The sequence below is a fragment of the Lissotriton vulgaris genome, chromosome 9, assembly GCF_964263255.1.
Source record: "Lissotriton vulgaris chromosome 9, aLisVul1.2, whole genome shotgun sequence".
Lineage (NCBI taxonomy): Eukaryota > Metazoa > Chordata > Amphibia > Caudata > Salamandridae > Lissotriton > Lissotriton vulgaris.
Genome location: NC_141697.1, coordinates 1,123,500,319 through 1,123,517,986, shown reverse-complemented (window position 1 = coordinate 1,123,517,986; position 17,668 = coordinate 1,123,500,319). Strand labels below are relative to the sequence as shown.

Below are 17,668 nucleotides of genomic sequence, written 5' to 3'. Positions count from 1 at the left end.
AGAGCTCATGTAGTATCAGAAAAGGTTCAGGTCCAGGGATTTAAAAAAAAAGTTTGCACTGTGACATCTTTAAGTAGCTTGCTTTCATATGTATCTCGTTGAGTAATGAGTCTTTCTTACAGTTAAGGCTTTCTTTAGAGCAGCTACACTATGGTTACGAGCTATGGCTTTGAAACAGAGACAGTCAATGGGCAAGAAAACTAAAGTGAATACATGGGCTGCATCAACGCCTTTAAAAAGTCAAGGTTCATTTGTAGCGACAATAAAACATAATAACATGAATGTGCAAGCACTCATCCATGTCCTTTAAAGCACAGGGCCAAGTGCCTGTCTACTAAGTGTCAGCACAGCTGCAGATATGAGACTGATTTCTGTGAATTACAACATGAATGCTCACCACAAAGTAGTGTGCGTATCCTTCGTTATTTTATGGTATGAGAAAACTTAAGACTATTAAAGTAAAGTTGTATAATAATGAAGACGTCCTGTTGCTCAGAGACATAGACAAATTGCTTTTCATTTGCAAGACGTTGTTGAAAAAGAACTTGAATCATTACTTAAGCATGACATTATTGAGCGTTCTACTGGTCCAATACCATGGATTTCTCCCATAGTAATAGTGCCTAAAAAGCAAGTGAAGGAGCTGCACACATATGCGTTGACAAGTGTCAGCCAAACATGGCAATTGAATGAGAATGGCATACAGGTCCAAACATTGCTGAGATGATAACGCATGGATGTGACCTAACGGATAGAACGGTGGACCTCAAAGCTGGAGAACCGGGTTCGAGTCATGGCAAGGATGCTCAACATCTTGTGATTCTTGGCAAATCACTTAATCTCCCTGTGCCTAACAAAATTAATATGTCTGTCTGTAACTCAAGAGGTGCTCATGTAAAGCGCTCTGATACCTTCGGTTCGAGTTCGCGCTATATAAAACTCAAATTTCTTTTTTTTCAAAAAATGTAATGGTGCCAAGGTCTTCTCTCGCCTTGATCTAAATAAAGGCTATCATCAATCGGAACTCAAAGAAGATTGAAGGTACATTACAACCTTTTCTACACATGTAGGTCTGTGTCAATACAAAAGGCTAGGTTTTGGTGTATCATCCACCTCATAATTGTTTCAAGACATCATTCTAAGTATTATATAACCTGTGATGAATGCGTTCAAATATAGGGATGGAATATTGGTTTTTGGAGCTACACAAATAGAGCACGATAAAGCTCTTAAAAAAGAATGTAATTTACTTGCCGAAGCACATTTGACTTTGAAGTGCTAGTTCCAGAAAACAAAGCTAAAGTTCTTGAGCTATATCTTTTCAAATGGTGGTATGACATCAGATCTTGCTAAAGTAGAATCACTGTCAAATGCTGATCCCCCCCAAGTTGTTTCTATGGTGTGTTCATTTCTTGGCATGGCCAGTTACTGTTCAGAATACACACAAGAGTTTGCCACAGTAAGTGTCCTGTTGAGAGACTTGACGTAAAAGAATGTTTCATTTCATTAGTCACATGAATGTGAGAAAGGTTTTAAGAAAATCTTACAAGTCTTTGAAAATGCTACTGAAATGGTAGACTTCAATCTGAAGCTTCATACAGAGGTTGTTTAGGCTAGCCCAGTCGAGTTGGGTGCTATCCTTGAACAACACAGCAGACACTTGAATGCTTGAAGGCATATTGTGGCATAAGCAAGTAGACATTTGTCCCTAACAGAATGTGCTTACTCCAAACAGAACAAGAAAGTTTGGCTGTGGTATGGGCTTGTGAACATTTCTGTATATTCCTACCCAGAAAACCTTTTACGCTGGTAACTGATCATCAAGCTTTGCAGACTGTATTGGGCAATCCAAAGGCCAAAATGCCTCCTACCTTTGAGAAAATAGGATTACGGTTACAATAGTAAAACTATACTGTTTTGCATCTTTCAGGGAAGGATCAGAACCCTGTTGACTACTTTTCCAGAGTGCCTATATGAGGTCACTGTACTTCATCCAAGACGGTTAAGGCCTTTATTAACTTCATTGTATAATCAAACACGCCAGGTGCCATTTTGTTAGCCCAGCAACGAACCATGACATAGTAAAGATAATGACATTTTAAAGTTGAAGGATATCATTACACATCAGTCATGAAACCAACATAGTTGACTACACACCAGTGATGGTGAATATCAAAAATATCAAAATGTCAAGGATGAGTTGTCCATTGCTCAGGAAGGAGCTATATTACACGGGTCAATAATTCTAATTTTTGAGAGTCTGCGACAAAAAAAATTGAAGTGGCACATGAAGGGCATCGTAAAATCATTGCCACAAAACAAGCCCTCTGTGACCAAGTCTGTTTCCTTATCTTGATGACAGGGATGCTAGGGAATTAAAGGCCTGTCATCTATGCAACTGCCTTTCTATAAAGACTATTCCCCACACCTTGAGCATGGCAGAACTCCCAAGGCATGCATGGGGGAGAATAACCAATTACTTTTTCGGTCCACTCGACAATGGACATTACCTGCTGGTGATTATGGATGAATACTCATGATTTCCATTACCTGAAGATCTTCCATCTACTACTCCTGAGTGAGTCATTGAAAGACTAGATGACATCTTTGTGATATGCAGTTTCCACCCATAATTAATTCTGACAATGGCAAATCTTTCAACAGTCGAGAGTTTAAAGACTTCTGGGAGCATTTGAATATAAAGCATCAAAGATCCCTCCTTTGTGGCCACAAGCCAACTGACTTGTTGAGCGAGTATGCTAAAGAAATCAGAGCAACGTGCTTTTCTTGAGAAGCTCAATTTGAAAAACGTGTTGAATTCTACTTTGAGATATTATAAATCAACACCCCACTCAATCCAAAGTGAAAGTCATGCGACATTGATGTTCGGGAGAGCAATAAACACCTAGTTACCTCAATGGACCAATCATAGTAAGAAAGATGAGACAGCAATTCATTAGAAGAACTTGGTTAACAAACAAAAGATTACTGTGTATCCTGACAAAAGACAACATGCGAAAAACATTGTTTCTAAGAAAGGAAATTCCATGGTTGCACAACATATACAGAGAGGTAAATCTGATGCTCCATTTGATGCTGAACCTTTTCAAGTGGTGTCTACTAGAGGACACATGGTGAGTGCCCAGAACTCTGGGAAGTCTGTTACCTTAGACTCTTCTCAATTCAAGCACTTAACTAATCGTTCATCAGATCTAACTGTTAAAGGAGGGACTGGGTCTGAAACAGCTGTGACTGCTGTTGCCTCTACACCATTGATGCAGATCCTGGACAGTGGTGGTGACAATTCCCAAGAACAAGATCAGGTTGAACAGTTAAAGTGCCAAATAGATTGATTGAAGAGATTTAATTGTATATGTTTATTTGTTTCTATTTTGTGAAAGAATTAATTTTTTTAGTTAACAGAGGTGGAGATGTTGTGTCTTGCGAATTAGCAATGATGGAACCCTCTTGGCTTCTGATAAACTCATTAGAACTGCGACATAAGTGTTGGAACGGTATGCAATGAAGACTAGTTTAGAATGTTGAGTTTGCAGTTACACTCAGACATATAGAGGCATGTAACACTAAGCACAGGGTATGGCGTTATCATTGGCGGGTACCCAGGCTGGGGAGGTCACAACAGTCCGGAGAATTCTCATGAGATTCTGCTGATCCTGGCATAGAAGGTGTTCCTGTAGTCCAGCTTGCTTGTGAATAGGGTGTGTGTGACAGTTTTCCTGATTGGGAGCCATTTGAAAATATTTCTCAGCATCTTCAATGTGGGCTTTTCTTGAAGATCATGATTTCAGTCTTGTCCATGTTTAGCTTTAGACAGCTGACCTTCACTCATTGGGTGATTTCAGTCTTGCAGGCATTGAACTTGTTGCGGGTACTGGGCATCTTGTCCATGAGGGAGAGAATGAGTTGTGTATTGTCAGCATAGGAGAGGACATTGATAATGTGAGAGCAGATGACTCAGGCTAGAGGGAATGAATACGCATTGAAGAGGCTAGGGCTCAGGAAGGATCCTTGCGGAATTCCACAGATAAGGGTGCGGGCATCCAATATGTACGGTGCCAGGCTGAATGACTTGGTCTTTCCAGACAGGGATGAGCAGATCCATTAGAATGCATGTCCTTGGATTGCAGTGTTGTGTAGGCGTTGGATGAGGATGGGGTGGGAGACTCTGCTAAATGCAGCTGAGAGGCTCAGGAGGAGGAGGGACTCTGTTTCTCCTCTGTGCAGAGACATGCAGATGTTATCTGTGGCTGCAATTAGGGCAGTTTTTGTGCTGTGATTGGGTCTGTAACCAGGGTCTGAAACCAGACTGAGGGATGTTGAGGAGTTGGTGGTCATTCGAGTATTCGATGAGGTGTCTGTTGATGATTTAGTGTAACATTAAGAGACATTAGCCTGTTCATGCCTGTTGATGATTTAGTGTATCATTCCTCCTTCTAGTAAGAGCTTCAGTTGGAATGCATATTTGGCTAGTTTACATCTGAAAAGTACACACAAATATTGTGTTGTTTGTCTAATTAATTTGTCGGCTTCTTGTAGGCCTTCCATACAGGAAGAAATCCTATTTGGTTACCCTTCTTTCTGTATTGACAAATAGAGTCAGGCAGGTGTTAATGTGAGAAACAGCATTTGTGCATGCAATACATATAACAGCATTTGTGAATGGCTGTGTTTACATTTGTTGGCACATACAAGCCAGAACTATTGTCTTCCCATTGCTTGTTAGGATAAGCTATAAAAATGCCAATATTTTTATTGTTACTATCATCTTTCAGGACATATTGCAATACTGACTTATATCCTGAGCACCGTCACTTTTCTCAGTTAGAAGCCATTAAAATCTACCTCACAGGAAAAGAGCCATTGTTGCAATGTAAGTATTAGATTCATTTCCTTAGAATCATTGCCTTGATTGATCATGTACCTATTTTTTGTGTGTCCAGTTCCACTTGTAGTAATCATCCTTCTTCAAGTAGAATGCATATTTCTGCATGTAATACTACATGCACAGTTCTCTTAATGCTCCTAATTGTTTTTTGTGTGTTCAAAGGAGGTTTTGTTTTAGGACTATGGAAACACTTGCTCTCAAACCAAATCTGTCTGTTTATTGTGCAACAAATTCTAAATTCTCACACACACATGGATGTCCTTAGATGAAATTAAAGCTCAGTATTCCACTCTCCTTAAAGTGGCATTATATCCGGATATCTCAGTGTCTGATAGCTGGGGTGCAACAACTGGTGTATAACAATTGTGCGGGTCGACCTACATAAATAGGCAAATTCATAGGGGAGATATCACAGCTTTATTAAACTATCTTCAAACCCCTGTTCTTGGAATTACTATGACCAACATTCCAAAGATGTAGTTGAACTTTGGTGCGATGATCATTTGAATGACTTGTGCCCTCCCCTAGGTCGACTGTCTCAAAGTGGACCACCTGTTTATGTTGAAAAATGTCCTATGCTGCAGCAGTTTGACATTATAAAGAATCATTTCCCTCAGTCCTTGGTTGACTATGACCGATAAGTATTTTAAGCTCTCAATGACCCATCTTAGAGGGCACAAACTAATAAAGTGTTTCTGATTATATAGGCAGTGTGCTGTTGTTCCTCGCTTTTCCTCAAATTAACTTTATATCCTGAGGAGGAAGACAATTCTGAAATAATAGGCATCAACGCTGGTTTGAAGGATGAAGGGTTGAACATTCTTAGGAGTATATCATCAATAGTCAACAGTTGGGCTGCTGCTTGCAAAAACATCTAAATATTCCCCGCATCTTTACATCTGGCTGCAGCCAGAGCTTCCAAGTTCAGCAGGAACAACAGAGGGAAAAGGGTATGTTTTTCTAGTGCCTCCTCGAATTGGGGAAGAAATGGATAGAACCGAAATAGGTACCCCCATTCTACAAAATAAAAGGCAGCTAGAGTTTGGGCAATTTTCTGGTCCCTTGCATTTCATTCTTGCCAGAATCTATGTACGATGAAATTCGTATGTTATTATCCTGAGGAACTTCTGGGAATAAAGCACAGTTGAAAATGATGTATCAAGTGAGGGGACACCCTCTTTAACTTTCTATACATTTTGAACGTACTGGAATTTCTCAAAGATTTCCAAGAGTGGGAACGGGTCTCTAAGTCAGTGGGTTTTCTCTGGCAGTATCATGGCAGATCAGCACAACTGGTCATTTGCAAGCAACTGAGAAGGCAACAAGAGAATAATCCAACACAGAAGGCAACAAACCTTTAAGATGTATTAGAGCCATTAGGGAAGCTAACACAGAAGTTTACCACGGGATGTTCATTTGTACTGCAGCCTATCTCTATTACATTTTTCCCCCTTTTTAATTGTAATGTGTTTTTAAAAATCTTTTAGATATGAGCATAATAAGATGAAACAATCAATCAGTCATAGGAATCTATGATGCAGTGTCTTTCCAGGAGTATAGACGTGTAAAGATTTAGGGCTTGATTACGACATTTGTGGTGTGGGAGCAGGCTGCCACACGACCGCCCCGCTCCCAATGGACTGCCAAACTCACAATCAGACCCTTATTCATAGGTACATCCAGAAGGCAAATATTTAGGCATGTAGATGTTCCTTCTAAAAACTTAAATTTTCTGGGTTTTGCCGCTCATTTTTCTCTCTAAATACATATATTCTTCAAGTTTTGGCCCATTTGCCAACTTTTGCATTTGTTATCATCCTTGAACAGCCATTGTCGATATCTTTCTGCAGATTTGCACGCACATACCATGTTGCCACATTCGTGCGCATTCAGGTATGAGTAAATCTATTCACAAAGTCAAAACCCCACATTCCTAACTTTGTAAAGAAACAATGGAGTTTGCCCTTTTGCATTCTCCTGTTGCAGAACTTACAGTGCATCCCCCTTTTGTTTTATTTATATTACATTCAAATAAAGGTGTTGCGTAGGAAAAATGTGCGGGGAATGAGATTTTGATATCTTTTCTGATCACCTAGATACCTATCTCATTCATCCAATTTTGGATCGATTATTGACTCATTGAGTAAAAGGCAACCCCACATAAGTTAAATCAACCCCATAGACTGACACAACTCAGAAGAACCACTTACGACTGGTAAAGTTTAAAAAGTTTAATATAAAACCAGAGTCAATTGCAAATACAATCCTCTCAAGATAAGATTCAACAAGTATACAGGTACTAAAAGGAACATAAATTCCCTAAAGAATCTCAGTCTACAAAAGAATACAATCAAAACCAATTCTAAAATCAGCAAATTGAATAGCATAGACACAAATTGAATATGATGCGTCATTTACAGAAAAAGAATGAAACAAGTTAAAACTGTCCCTACTCTATACTAGATGACATCCCTACTAGCAAGTCCTTTACCTAAAAAGGTGTCAGCAGTTGACTTCCAAAGAAGTTCAAACTCTCTTAGTCTCTGATGGAAACCTATGTCGAGAAACAGTACCCTTTCTGCCTACCCATCCGCTCTCTAAGGGTCCTCAGCCTACTGCTCTCTCTCCCTTGATCTCAGGCCATCTACTCTCCTCTGCCGCGCCCTCTCCTCGGGGTGCTGTCCCTAAATACAAAATCACAGTATGGGTGGAACGCCCCTTGAGACGCCCACTAGGTACACATTTCACGTGATCCCGCTTCTGGGTTTTTCCATAGCTTCATCTCTTCGAGTCGTCTGTTAAGTTGACCTTGCTTCTTAGGCGCCATCTTCATCTTCGTGCTGGTAACCTCATGACATTCCAGTTGACACTTTCAGTCCAAAGTCTATCACCTCAACAGAGCTCTATTCATTACAATTGTGATTGTAACCTCTTTTGGTCCTGTGAACAGTCACTTCTAAACAAGACCCCAAATTCCAAGCGTCCCTTATCTCATTAGGCCATAAACTTCGTCCAGCATTGTCACTTTAAATTTAACAAGACCTTTGACTCTTGGCTCGCACGTTCAGATCAAAGCTATCCCCCTATTCCTGTGAGCCCACTAAATTACATGCAGTGAACTACACTCCTGCGAACCCTTGGTCCGTTAGGTTAAAACCACATGTGAACACATCATGCTAAAATTCCTACAAACTCTTCTACGCGGTATGACTTTTATCACATATATATATATAATCGAATTAGCAAACCATTGATTATAATCGAATTCATGCTACATAAAATAGAACGTTATACTCTTGTTCTTACACAGTGCTATATTCTGCACGTTTCTTCACTTTACATTTCATCTTCTTTCTCCGTTTTATAATTACATACGTACATTCTCTGTTTAGCACGTTCTACTATTCGTAAGCATTTACACATTTCTACTTTAGCCCATCCTATATACGGCTCTTTCTAATTCTAATGCACTCTCTAGAGTGAATACAGATACATTTCCTTATGACTTAGGTTACATATGCTAACTTTACATTACAAGTGCTAATTTTACATTATAGACTTGTAAATATGGTACGGATATACTTTTCATTCAAATTGCGCTCTCTCAGTTCCCCCCTTTGATGACCTCTAGGGGTCATCACTAACACCTCAATTTGAATGTTACTTTAAACAGAACTAGTTACAAGGCTCCCTCTTTTTATCGTCTCGAGAGCTCTCAGACTTTTATATTGTTGATCTTGTAAAGCAGCTAATCTCCTTTCTTGCTCTCTCATGGACCTTTGCAACCGGTTCGTTCTATACCATTTGTACAATTTCACTAAACCCAACAATATGATTATGCAAATCAATATTATTAAGACAGGTTTCAAGATGTACCAAACAATACTTTTACCAAGATTGGCAAACCAACTTCCAACTTTACCCATTCCATGACCTACTTTTTCCCAAACATTTACTTTTGTTAAATCTTCGATTTCTTGATGTATCTCTGTAATGTTATGTATGACTTTCTCAAGTGGTTTTGAATTGTCTGGAATATAAGTACAACATTCCTGGACCTTCAAAGCCTTACAGACTCCGCCCTCTTTTGCTAGCAGAACATCTAAAGCAAGACGGTTCTGAAGAACCATTGCCCTAATCGACTGCATCTCTCCTTCTACTAGCATCAATGACCTTGCAGTACTTGCAGACAGTCTATCCACAACTGTAGCTAGTCTCCTGATTTTAACATCGTTAAGTATCAAACCTAAAAGAGGAAACATTGCTCCAAATATGTCTCCAACTACCTCAGCATCTCCTACTTCCCTTTTCGCTCTTGTCGAAGCCTTTCCTTCTATGATCTCTAAATCCTTTGCATGATATATTTGGGGAAGACAATTGCCAAATAACATGAACCATACCAATTGTCAGGCAATTTTACATAGGCATTTCTTCCACATACAAAATATACATTAGGAATCGCTTGCATCTCTTTCATGAAATCTTTCGTATAGTATTCTAACCTGAAAGCATGTTCACAATTTACTTCACCTACAAATACACTCTCATAATATGTCTTGCTTCGTGTTAAACATAACTTTCCTTTCTGCGTTCTATCCAAAGCTATTGGACCATTACTACCTTTCTTTTTGTGTGCCTTTTCCTCTTCGGTCCAATCTGTTTTCCATTGTCCTGACATTTTTAGAATCTTCTGCCTCCTGTACCTGTCATCTACTTGTCCAATGAATTTCTTCTCAATCTCTGACACCTTGCAAGTCAGATTATTTCTGCGTGCATATGAAGTATCTAATGTATCCCAAGGAAGAAAGAATTTTGCCAATCTATCTTCCTTTTTGTAATAGTCCCACTTATTCATTTGTTTATAATTCGGGACTTCAGGCAGCACCGAATCATAATTTGAAAAGTAGTACTCAAACCCTTCTCGACCATAAAATATACTGAGCAATAAACTACATGTTATCCCATATGTCAGAGGGAGGTGATGATACCTGATGCCTTCATCTACGGAAGCCGGCAATTGCATACAAACATAACAATCTTTGGCCTCCATGGCATCGATATACTCGTACAATAGTTTGGCATATGCGTTTGATCTAAAATTTCCCTGCGACTCGTCTATGTGTAACCTACAAGCTTCATCTGCCAGTAACGCCTTTTCGCGAATTACATTGCTCTCCTCCTTCTTCCCAACACGAGCAGGTTTCAAGGTCGTTACAGGCTTTACATCTGTTGTCTCCTTTACGCTTGTATGTCCTACTATGTATGATATGGTAACTACTGTAATAATGAGAAAAATTACTACTGCTGTTAGTGTACCTATTATGCATTTGGTTTTTCGGTTTGGGTTGCCATTCTCCATGTTATCAAACAATGTGGCTCCTTCTTTGTTGAAGAAAAGTTTTCTTTTCCAAGTCTTTATCTGCTTTATTTGATTTCTCAGTCTGTGAAGCGCTCTTAATCAACAAAAAGTCTCTTTTTCACAACAATGTCTTTTTATCCTCAGCAACAGACAACCCTAACCCTTCTCCGTTCTCTAAATGTAATCCCTAATTTTATTCTTCTTTCCACTCGGCGCTAGGTTATCTTCTTCTTTATAGCTTAATCACAAAAGTCTTTATGCATCTACAATGATTCTCGTACCTGCAGCTCTAATAACATATTCCAACAGTTCTAAACGAATGACTTTTTCTTCCTGTGCTGGTATTGGATGACCCAAAGTCGGAAACTCTAATCGATTCAGCACCAGGTCTTTGATCCGACTTAGGTAAAGGGGAATGGGAAGTGTGAAGGTCAGTAACCCCTCAGTCTCTATTCCAGGCGTCAACATCCATATCTCCACCGTCACAATTGGATCGAGATTGGTCACTTTCACTCCTCTCACTCTCCCAGATCTCTGTCCCCAAGACATCTGCTAGATAAGTCCACTCAGGGGTGGCGTATCTTCTGCTGGGCACACGTACTCTCCTTGATCTTCTTGGACTCTCAGAGCCTGAGTCCGTAGCTCCTTCGTCTAGATCTGAATCTTCAGAGATCGGGACAAGGGTTCTCTCTGGATCTGCTCTCAAGGTTGACCGTCTCCTTCTTTCCGGCCAACTAGCTTCTCCATTCCTTGTCCTCCTGCTCCTTGTTCTTGGACTCGTTTCTTGACCACTTACAGCTTGTTCGATGTCTGACTCGAACTCCCAGCTACTTTCCTCTTCTGAGGCAACTTCGGTCTCACTAGTGTCCTGACCGTCATTAGCCTGTTCCGACACAGGCTCAGCCTCTTCGATCACCTCTACAGCTTGACTTTCCCTCTCTGTGGCTTCTCCGCTTTCTGCTGGATTTTCATCCGAGAGAGGAGCTGTTTCTTCCAGAGGTGCTGGAACTCTTCGGGTGTGTGAGGCGTGTATCCAGTTGGGCAAGCCTCCACACTTTACTGCAGTGTTCGTAACTAGTATGACTTGGAATGGTCCACGCCAGCGCACGTCTAGACAGTTCTTCCTGACATGCTTCTTCACCAGGACCCAGTCCCCTGGACACAGGTCATGGCACAGGTCCTGAGCTGATGGAACCTCTGCAGCCTGGACCTGGAGGGACACAGAATGAATGGCATCAGATAGTCCCTTGCAGTAGTCCAAGATCAAATCGTCTGTGATGTTCAACAATGCTGCAGTCGGAACCGATGGCAGTCTCATAGCTCTCCCCATTAGCACCTCGTGTGGAGAGAGACCTGTCCTTCTATCTGGTGTGCTACGTATGCTCATAAGGACCAATGGGAGTGCATCGGGCCAACTCAGGGATGTCGATGAACAAACTTTGGCGAGTCTGGATTTTATTGTGCTGTTGATTTGCTCTACAATCCCCGAAGCTTCTGGTCGATAACTACAATGGAGCTTCTGGTCTATACTCAAGGCTGAACATAGCATCTTCACTATTTCGCTGTTGAAATGAGTTCCTCTGTCCGATTCCAAAGAGGCTGGCACCCCAAACCTCGGTATCAACTCTCTAAGTAACAATTTTGCTACTGTAAGTGTATCGCACCTACGTGTAGGGTAAGCCTCAACCCATCTGGAAAATATACAGACAATCACTAAGACGTATCTGAGTCGATTGCACTTGGGCATTTCAATAAAATCCAGCTGCATTCTATTGAAAGGCCCCCCAGACCTCCCTATGTGACTCAATGTGACTGGTGTTCTTTTTCCCACGTTTATCTGCTGACAGATCACACAACGCTGACATACTGCTTCTGCCGCTACTCTAAACTTCGGATTGTACCACGTTTGTCTGAATACTCTCACCATGGCATCTCTACCTATGTGTGCTGGTCCATGCAATCTCCTTGCCATGGGACTAACAAGTTTGTTTGGTAAAACTGCTCTCCCATCTGCAGAAATCCAAAAATTCATCTCGCTTTTGGTACAACCAGCTGTTTCCCATGCCTTTTTCTCGAAATCAGGTGCATTCTCCTGGACACACTTCAGTTCATCCCACGTGTCTACAGTGTCTAACAACATAGTCAAGTCAGTTCTTTCTAGTATTCCTCCCACTTCTGCCTTGGTGTGAGAATACCCCTGTTCCGCACAGTAACGTGCGACTTCATCTGCGTATCGGTTACCTTGCGACACAAAATCTGTATTTTTTGTGTGCGCGGCACATTTGACAACCGCTATAGCTGTTGGACCTTGTAATGCTTCTAACAATAATCTCACAAATTCTCCATTCCTAATAGGAGAACCCGAAGAGGTCATGTAACCTCTTTGAGACCACAACTGCCCATAGTCATGAACTACCCCGAAACCATACTGGCTATCGGTGTATATGGTGACTCGAATTTTGTTGCCTGCCAAACAGGCACGGGTCAAAGCAATGATTTCAGCTACCTGAGCGGAATGTACTCCTTCCAGGCAGGCGGCTTCCACTACTCCGGTAATTGTACAAACTGCATATGCTGCTCTCAGCTGACCGATATCATCTCTTACGCATGAACCATCAACAAAGAAAATTTCATCGGGGTCAGTCAATGGCTCATCTACGATATCTGGTCTCGGTTTGGTGCATAGTTCAGTCACATCAAGGCAGTCATGATCTGTACAAATTTCATCATCAATATCATTTGGAAGTGGCATCAAAGTAGCAGGATTCAAAACAGAGCATCTCTTTAGGGTCACATTCTCAGCAGCCAATATGACTTGCTCATATCGTGTGAGCCTGCTATTCGTCAGATGCTGAGTCTTGGTCCTGGTCATTAACAATTCCACAGAATGCGGTACGTACACCACTAACTGATGCCCCATCACCACATTTTCACACCTTTCAATGCTGACACCCGTTGCAGCAACGGATTTGAGACATCCGGGCAACGCTGCGGCTACTGGATCTAAGGTAGCCGAAAAATATGCAACTGGTCTACGGGCATTTCTGTGTATCTGGGCCAAAACTGCTAAAGCACAACCTTCCCTTTCACAACAGTAAAGCAAGAATGGTTTCTCGTAATCAGGCATTCCCAAAGCCGGGGCACGACACAAGTCCTCCCTCAGCTGCAAAAACACCATCAAACAATCCTTGTCCCATGGTACCGGATCACTCACCCCCTTGTGCGTCAGTTTTTGTAAAGGTTTTGCCTTCAGTGAAAAGTTGGCTATCCACTGCCGACAATAACCGACCATGCCTAGGAACATCCTGACTTCTCTTTGTGTTTTAGGCGCATTCATTTTCATGATCGCCTCTATTCTGTCTGGAGACACCTTCCGTTTTCCCTTTTCAATCCTGTGGCCCAAGTATTGCACTTCGGTCAGACAATACTGCAATTTACTTGGAGACACCTTGTGTCCGTTCTCGGCCAAGTGATTTAATAAGGTGATGGTGTCTGTTTTGCAAGCTTCCTCAGTTTCTGACGCCACAAGTAGGTCATCTATGTACTGGACCAGAACCGAGTTCATGGGCAGTACTAGACTTTCAAGATTTTTCTTCAGCAGCTGGTTAAAAATCGATGGGCTTTCTGTATACCCCTGGGGAATACGACACCAGGTTAGAACGCGATTTTCCAGCTTAAAAGCGAACAGATACTGGCTCTCCTCATCTAAAGGGATTAAAAAGAAAGCCTGGCACAAGTCTATCACTGTGAACCATTCAGCTTGGAACGGTATCTGAAACAATATCACTGATGGATTCGGTACCACTGGACAACATGAAACAACGATATTATTTATCTTTCGAAGATCCTACACTATTCTGTATTTTCCACTAGGCTTCTGCAAACCCATAATCGGGGAGTTACATGGACTTCCCACGATCTCCTTCAGTATTCCCTGTTTAATCATGGATTCGATCACAGGCCTTATTCCTGCAATCGTCTCCGGTGTCAACTTATATTGTGGTGTTCTTGGATACTCGGCATTGGGTTTTACCATGATCTTTACCGGTTCTACTCCTTTGATCAGTCCTATTTCTTCTCCAGTAAAATCCCACACCTCAGCTGACACCGTTTCCTTCAAATCCTGTGGAAGCTCCTCCACCGTTAAGGTAGGATATAGTTCCACGCATCCCTGCGAGTTTACAACCTTAAAGTCGGCATCATCATCGTTGGTCTGCACTTCTACTCCTTCAGGTGTGCAGTATATTGTGCAGTTTAGTTTACACAACAGATCTCTTCCTAGCAGACACACAGGGCTAGAATCACAAATCACAAACTGGTGTTCATCACTGTATTTCCCTATCTTCACTGATACTGGTTCTGTCAGAGGATTCATCATTCTCCTATTTGCGACTCCTACCACCTGGATCGTTTCTCCCGACATTGGCAGACCTGGGACTACCGCCGATCTCAAAGTGGATCGAGTGGCCCCTGTATCCACCAAAAAGGTCGTAGGACATCCAGCCACCTCAGCCTCTACGTATGGTCCTCTCTGGTCTACCTCCAGGGCTGCTCCTAGAGTACAGTCTTCATCCCTATTCACTCGTTGTCCCGTAAAGGGATCAACGTAGTAGCATTCTTCTCCACCTACGAACAGTGGCAGTTGTCTATACGTTTTTCCTCCATTTGCAATGCGAGGCAAAATCCGCAAAAAAAAATCCGCGGACGTAACGGGTTCAAAAGTTGAACCCCCACTCATGTAACTATTTTACAATGGCGCCAGCAAGCTGCCAGCGCCGTTGTAAAATAGTTACAAAGTTAGCTTGCACAGGAACCACTAGATAAAACGAAGCAGGTGCTGTTTTATTTTATCTAAGTGCTTCCTGTGCAAGCTAACTTTGTAACTATTTTACAACGGCGCTGGCAGCTTGCTGGCGCCATTGTAAAATAGTTACATCATACATGCCAACATTTCAGAAGAGCAAAGTGGGAGATTTAAAAAAAAATCGGGAGAATGGGGCCTTGAATCGGGTTACTGGCATGTTTGCACGGGTTTCTGCAAGTTCGCGAGGGTTTTGTACAATTTCGCAATTTGCGAAATTGTACAAAACCCTCGCGAACTTGCAGAAACCCGTGCGAACACAAAAAAAATAAAAAAATCCGCAAAAACATTTCAGAAGAGCAAAGTGGGAGATTTAAAAAAAAAAATCGGGAGAATGGGGCCTTGAATCGGGTTACTGGCATGTTTGCACGGGTTTCTGCAAGTTCGCGAGGGTTTTGTACAATTTCGCAATTTGCGAAATTGTACAAAACCCTCGCGAACTTGCAGAAACCCGTGCGAACACAAAAAAAATAAAAAAATCCGCGAGAATTCGCGGATTTTGCGGATTTTCGCAATCCGCAAATTCGCAAATCCGCAAATTCGCGGATTGCCAATCCGCAAAATCCGCCCATGCCTAATTCTGTTTCTTCCCTAGGGTTCCTGTTCCCTGTTGCCGCTGTCCACCCTTTCCAGCTGACTGCATCTGCACCAACATCAGCTTCTCCTTAAGTTTCTTTGCCTTCGTATCTATTTCATCGCTGCAATACCTCGCATACCTCAGGATCTCATCTAAAGGTTTGTTTTGCCAACAGATCAAATGCTGTTGAATCATTAAGCTTATGTCTGATCTCAATCCCAGGACGAACTTCGACACAAACTGTCCTATATCTTTGGGATCCATCACGTCCAATCCACTGTACTGTTTAAATGCTTTCAGCAATCTCTCATAGTACTCGTGAACGGTCTCTTTAGGTTCCTGAGTTGTTCGATCTATCTTAACCCAGTCTATGTCCTGCAACGGCACCTTCTCTTTTAACCATGCCATTACCCTCTCATACTTCTCCATGACTTTCTCTGATGGTCCATTCGTCTGGGCATCCCTCTCTGGCTCACAAATGGGCCATTCAACACTAAGCTTACAATCCGTCCACAAATCTCCGGGTACTACAATATCAAACAGGGTGTTCAAGTCGACCCACAGCACCTTAGAGATCTTCACGAACCTCTCTACCTGTTTGTACCATTCGACGGGATTCTCCCTTAGCTTTGGGAAGGAATTGGTAAATGCCGCTAGATCCCCCCTACTCCAGGGCACATGCACGTAGTTTCCGTTCGCAATTTCTCGCAAAGGGAAAGCTTCCATTTGCATTAGCCCTCCCTCCGGGGACCCCGCAAGTATACTCCTTCTGACGGTTCCCCTCTTGGACCATCTTTCTTCCCATTTATCCAAATCCCTCCACATTCTGATACTCAGGATCAGTTCCTTTATGTGTATTTTCAGCCCAATCGTCCTACGCTCATCTAGATCCTGATCCGTGCAACTTAGCCTATGGTTACCCTGTAAAGCTTTAGTTCGTGATAGGTCTATCATATACCTGTTTGCCAACTCAGATAATTTTTCATGAACTGACCTCACTTTCCGAGTAACATCCTTAGCCATAAACAGTATTTCATCCTGTTCATACAGATCGATCCTTTCCATTGGCAATGTGCCGTCTATTATTTCCTCCAAGTCTAATTTTAAACTGATTACGTCGAGCCGTTTTGCTTTTATCTCAGCTCTCCGTACCTCACTCCTAGGTGGTTCCTTTACATCCCTCTCACCCCCACTACGAGTCCTACGTCTAGGCACAGGGGAGTTATGAGGAGTCCTTCTTGCCTCTCTTTGTTCCCATCTCTCTAGGTCCCAAGCTTTCCCATCTTCTCTAGGGGTATGGTGGAACAATGTTCTATTCCCCCTTACTGCATTCTGTCTTTTCGGCTCGGTCTCTCTAGATGCAAGATAGGATCCTCTGTTCTGTTCTAAATCACTGCAATTCCCTTGCTGTCTGGTGTCACTCAATAAACGATAAGGTCCTTCACGGCCCTCCATGTTCCCGCGATCCCGTCCGTGATCACCGGATGCATGGCGAGACCCTTCGCGACTCCCTATACTCTCGTGATTCCAATGTCGCACATTTTCGTCCGGGGCATGGTGAGTGCACCTGAAACTATCTCGGTATTCCTGTGTTTTTCGTTCTCCCTCACTAAGGATGGGGCGAGACACTCCCCCACATCCTGTACTCCTATCCTCACACAATTGTCTATTGCCACTGATGGTATGGCAAGTATCTCCTTTGCTTCCTTGACTCCCTCTCTCCCACTCTGGACTGCTTTCGCCAGCTCCGCAGTGAGAGAGGATCCTGTTATCCTGATCTCTCCATTCTGTTTCTGTTTCTATTCTTTTATTCTGAGTCTCTACGGCAGCATCCCATTCTTTCAAGTATTCCCTTAATTCCTTAAAGGATTTCTGTTTCGGTCCCCTCAAATCCATATGTCCTCTCTGACCCCCCTGTTCTATCCAGGGACCCGTTACTGGATCCAATGGGGTACTCCAACTCCT

General features: G+C 42.2%; 1 protein-coding gene across 2 annotated transcripts in view; it reads left to right on the top strand.

Annotated features, from left to right (window-relative positions):
* CACNA2D3 (calcium voltage-gated channel auxiliary subunit alpha2delta 3) overlaps positions 1 to 17,668 on the top strand; it is a 2,559,454-nt gene that overhangs the window by 1,812,260 nt on the left and 729,526 nt on the right. For both annotated transcript variants that reach the window (XM_086939135.1, XM_086939136.1), the window contains exon 23: positions 4,794 to 4,891. In XM_086939135.1, the coding sequence (XP_086795261.1) occupies positions 4,794 to 4,891 (98 nt within the window). The remainder of the gene's footprint in view (positions 1 to 4,793; positions 4,892 to 17,668) is intronic.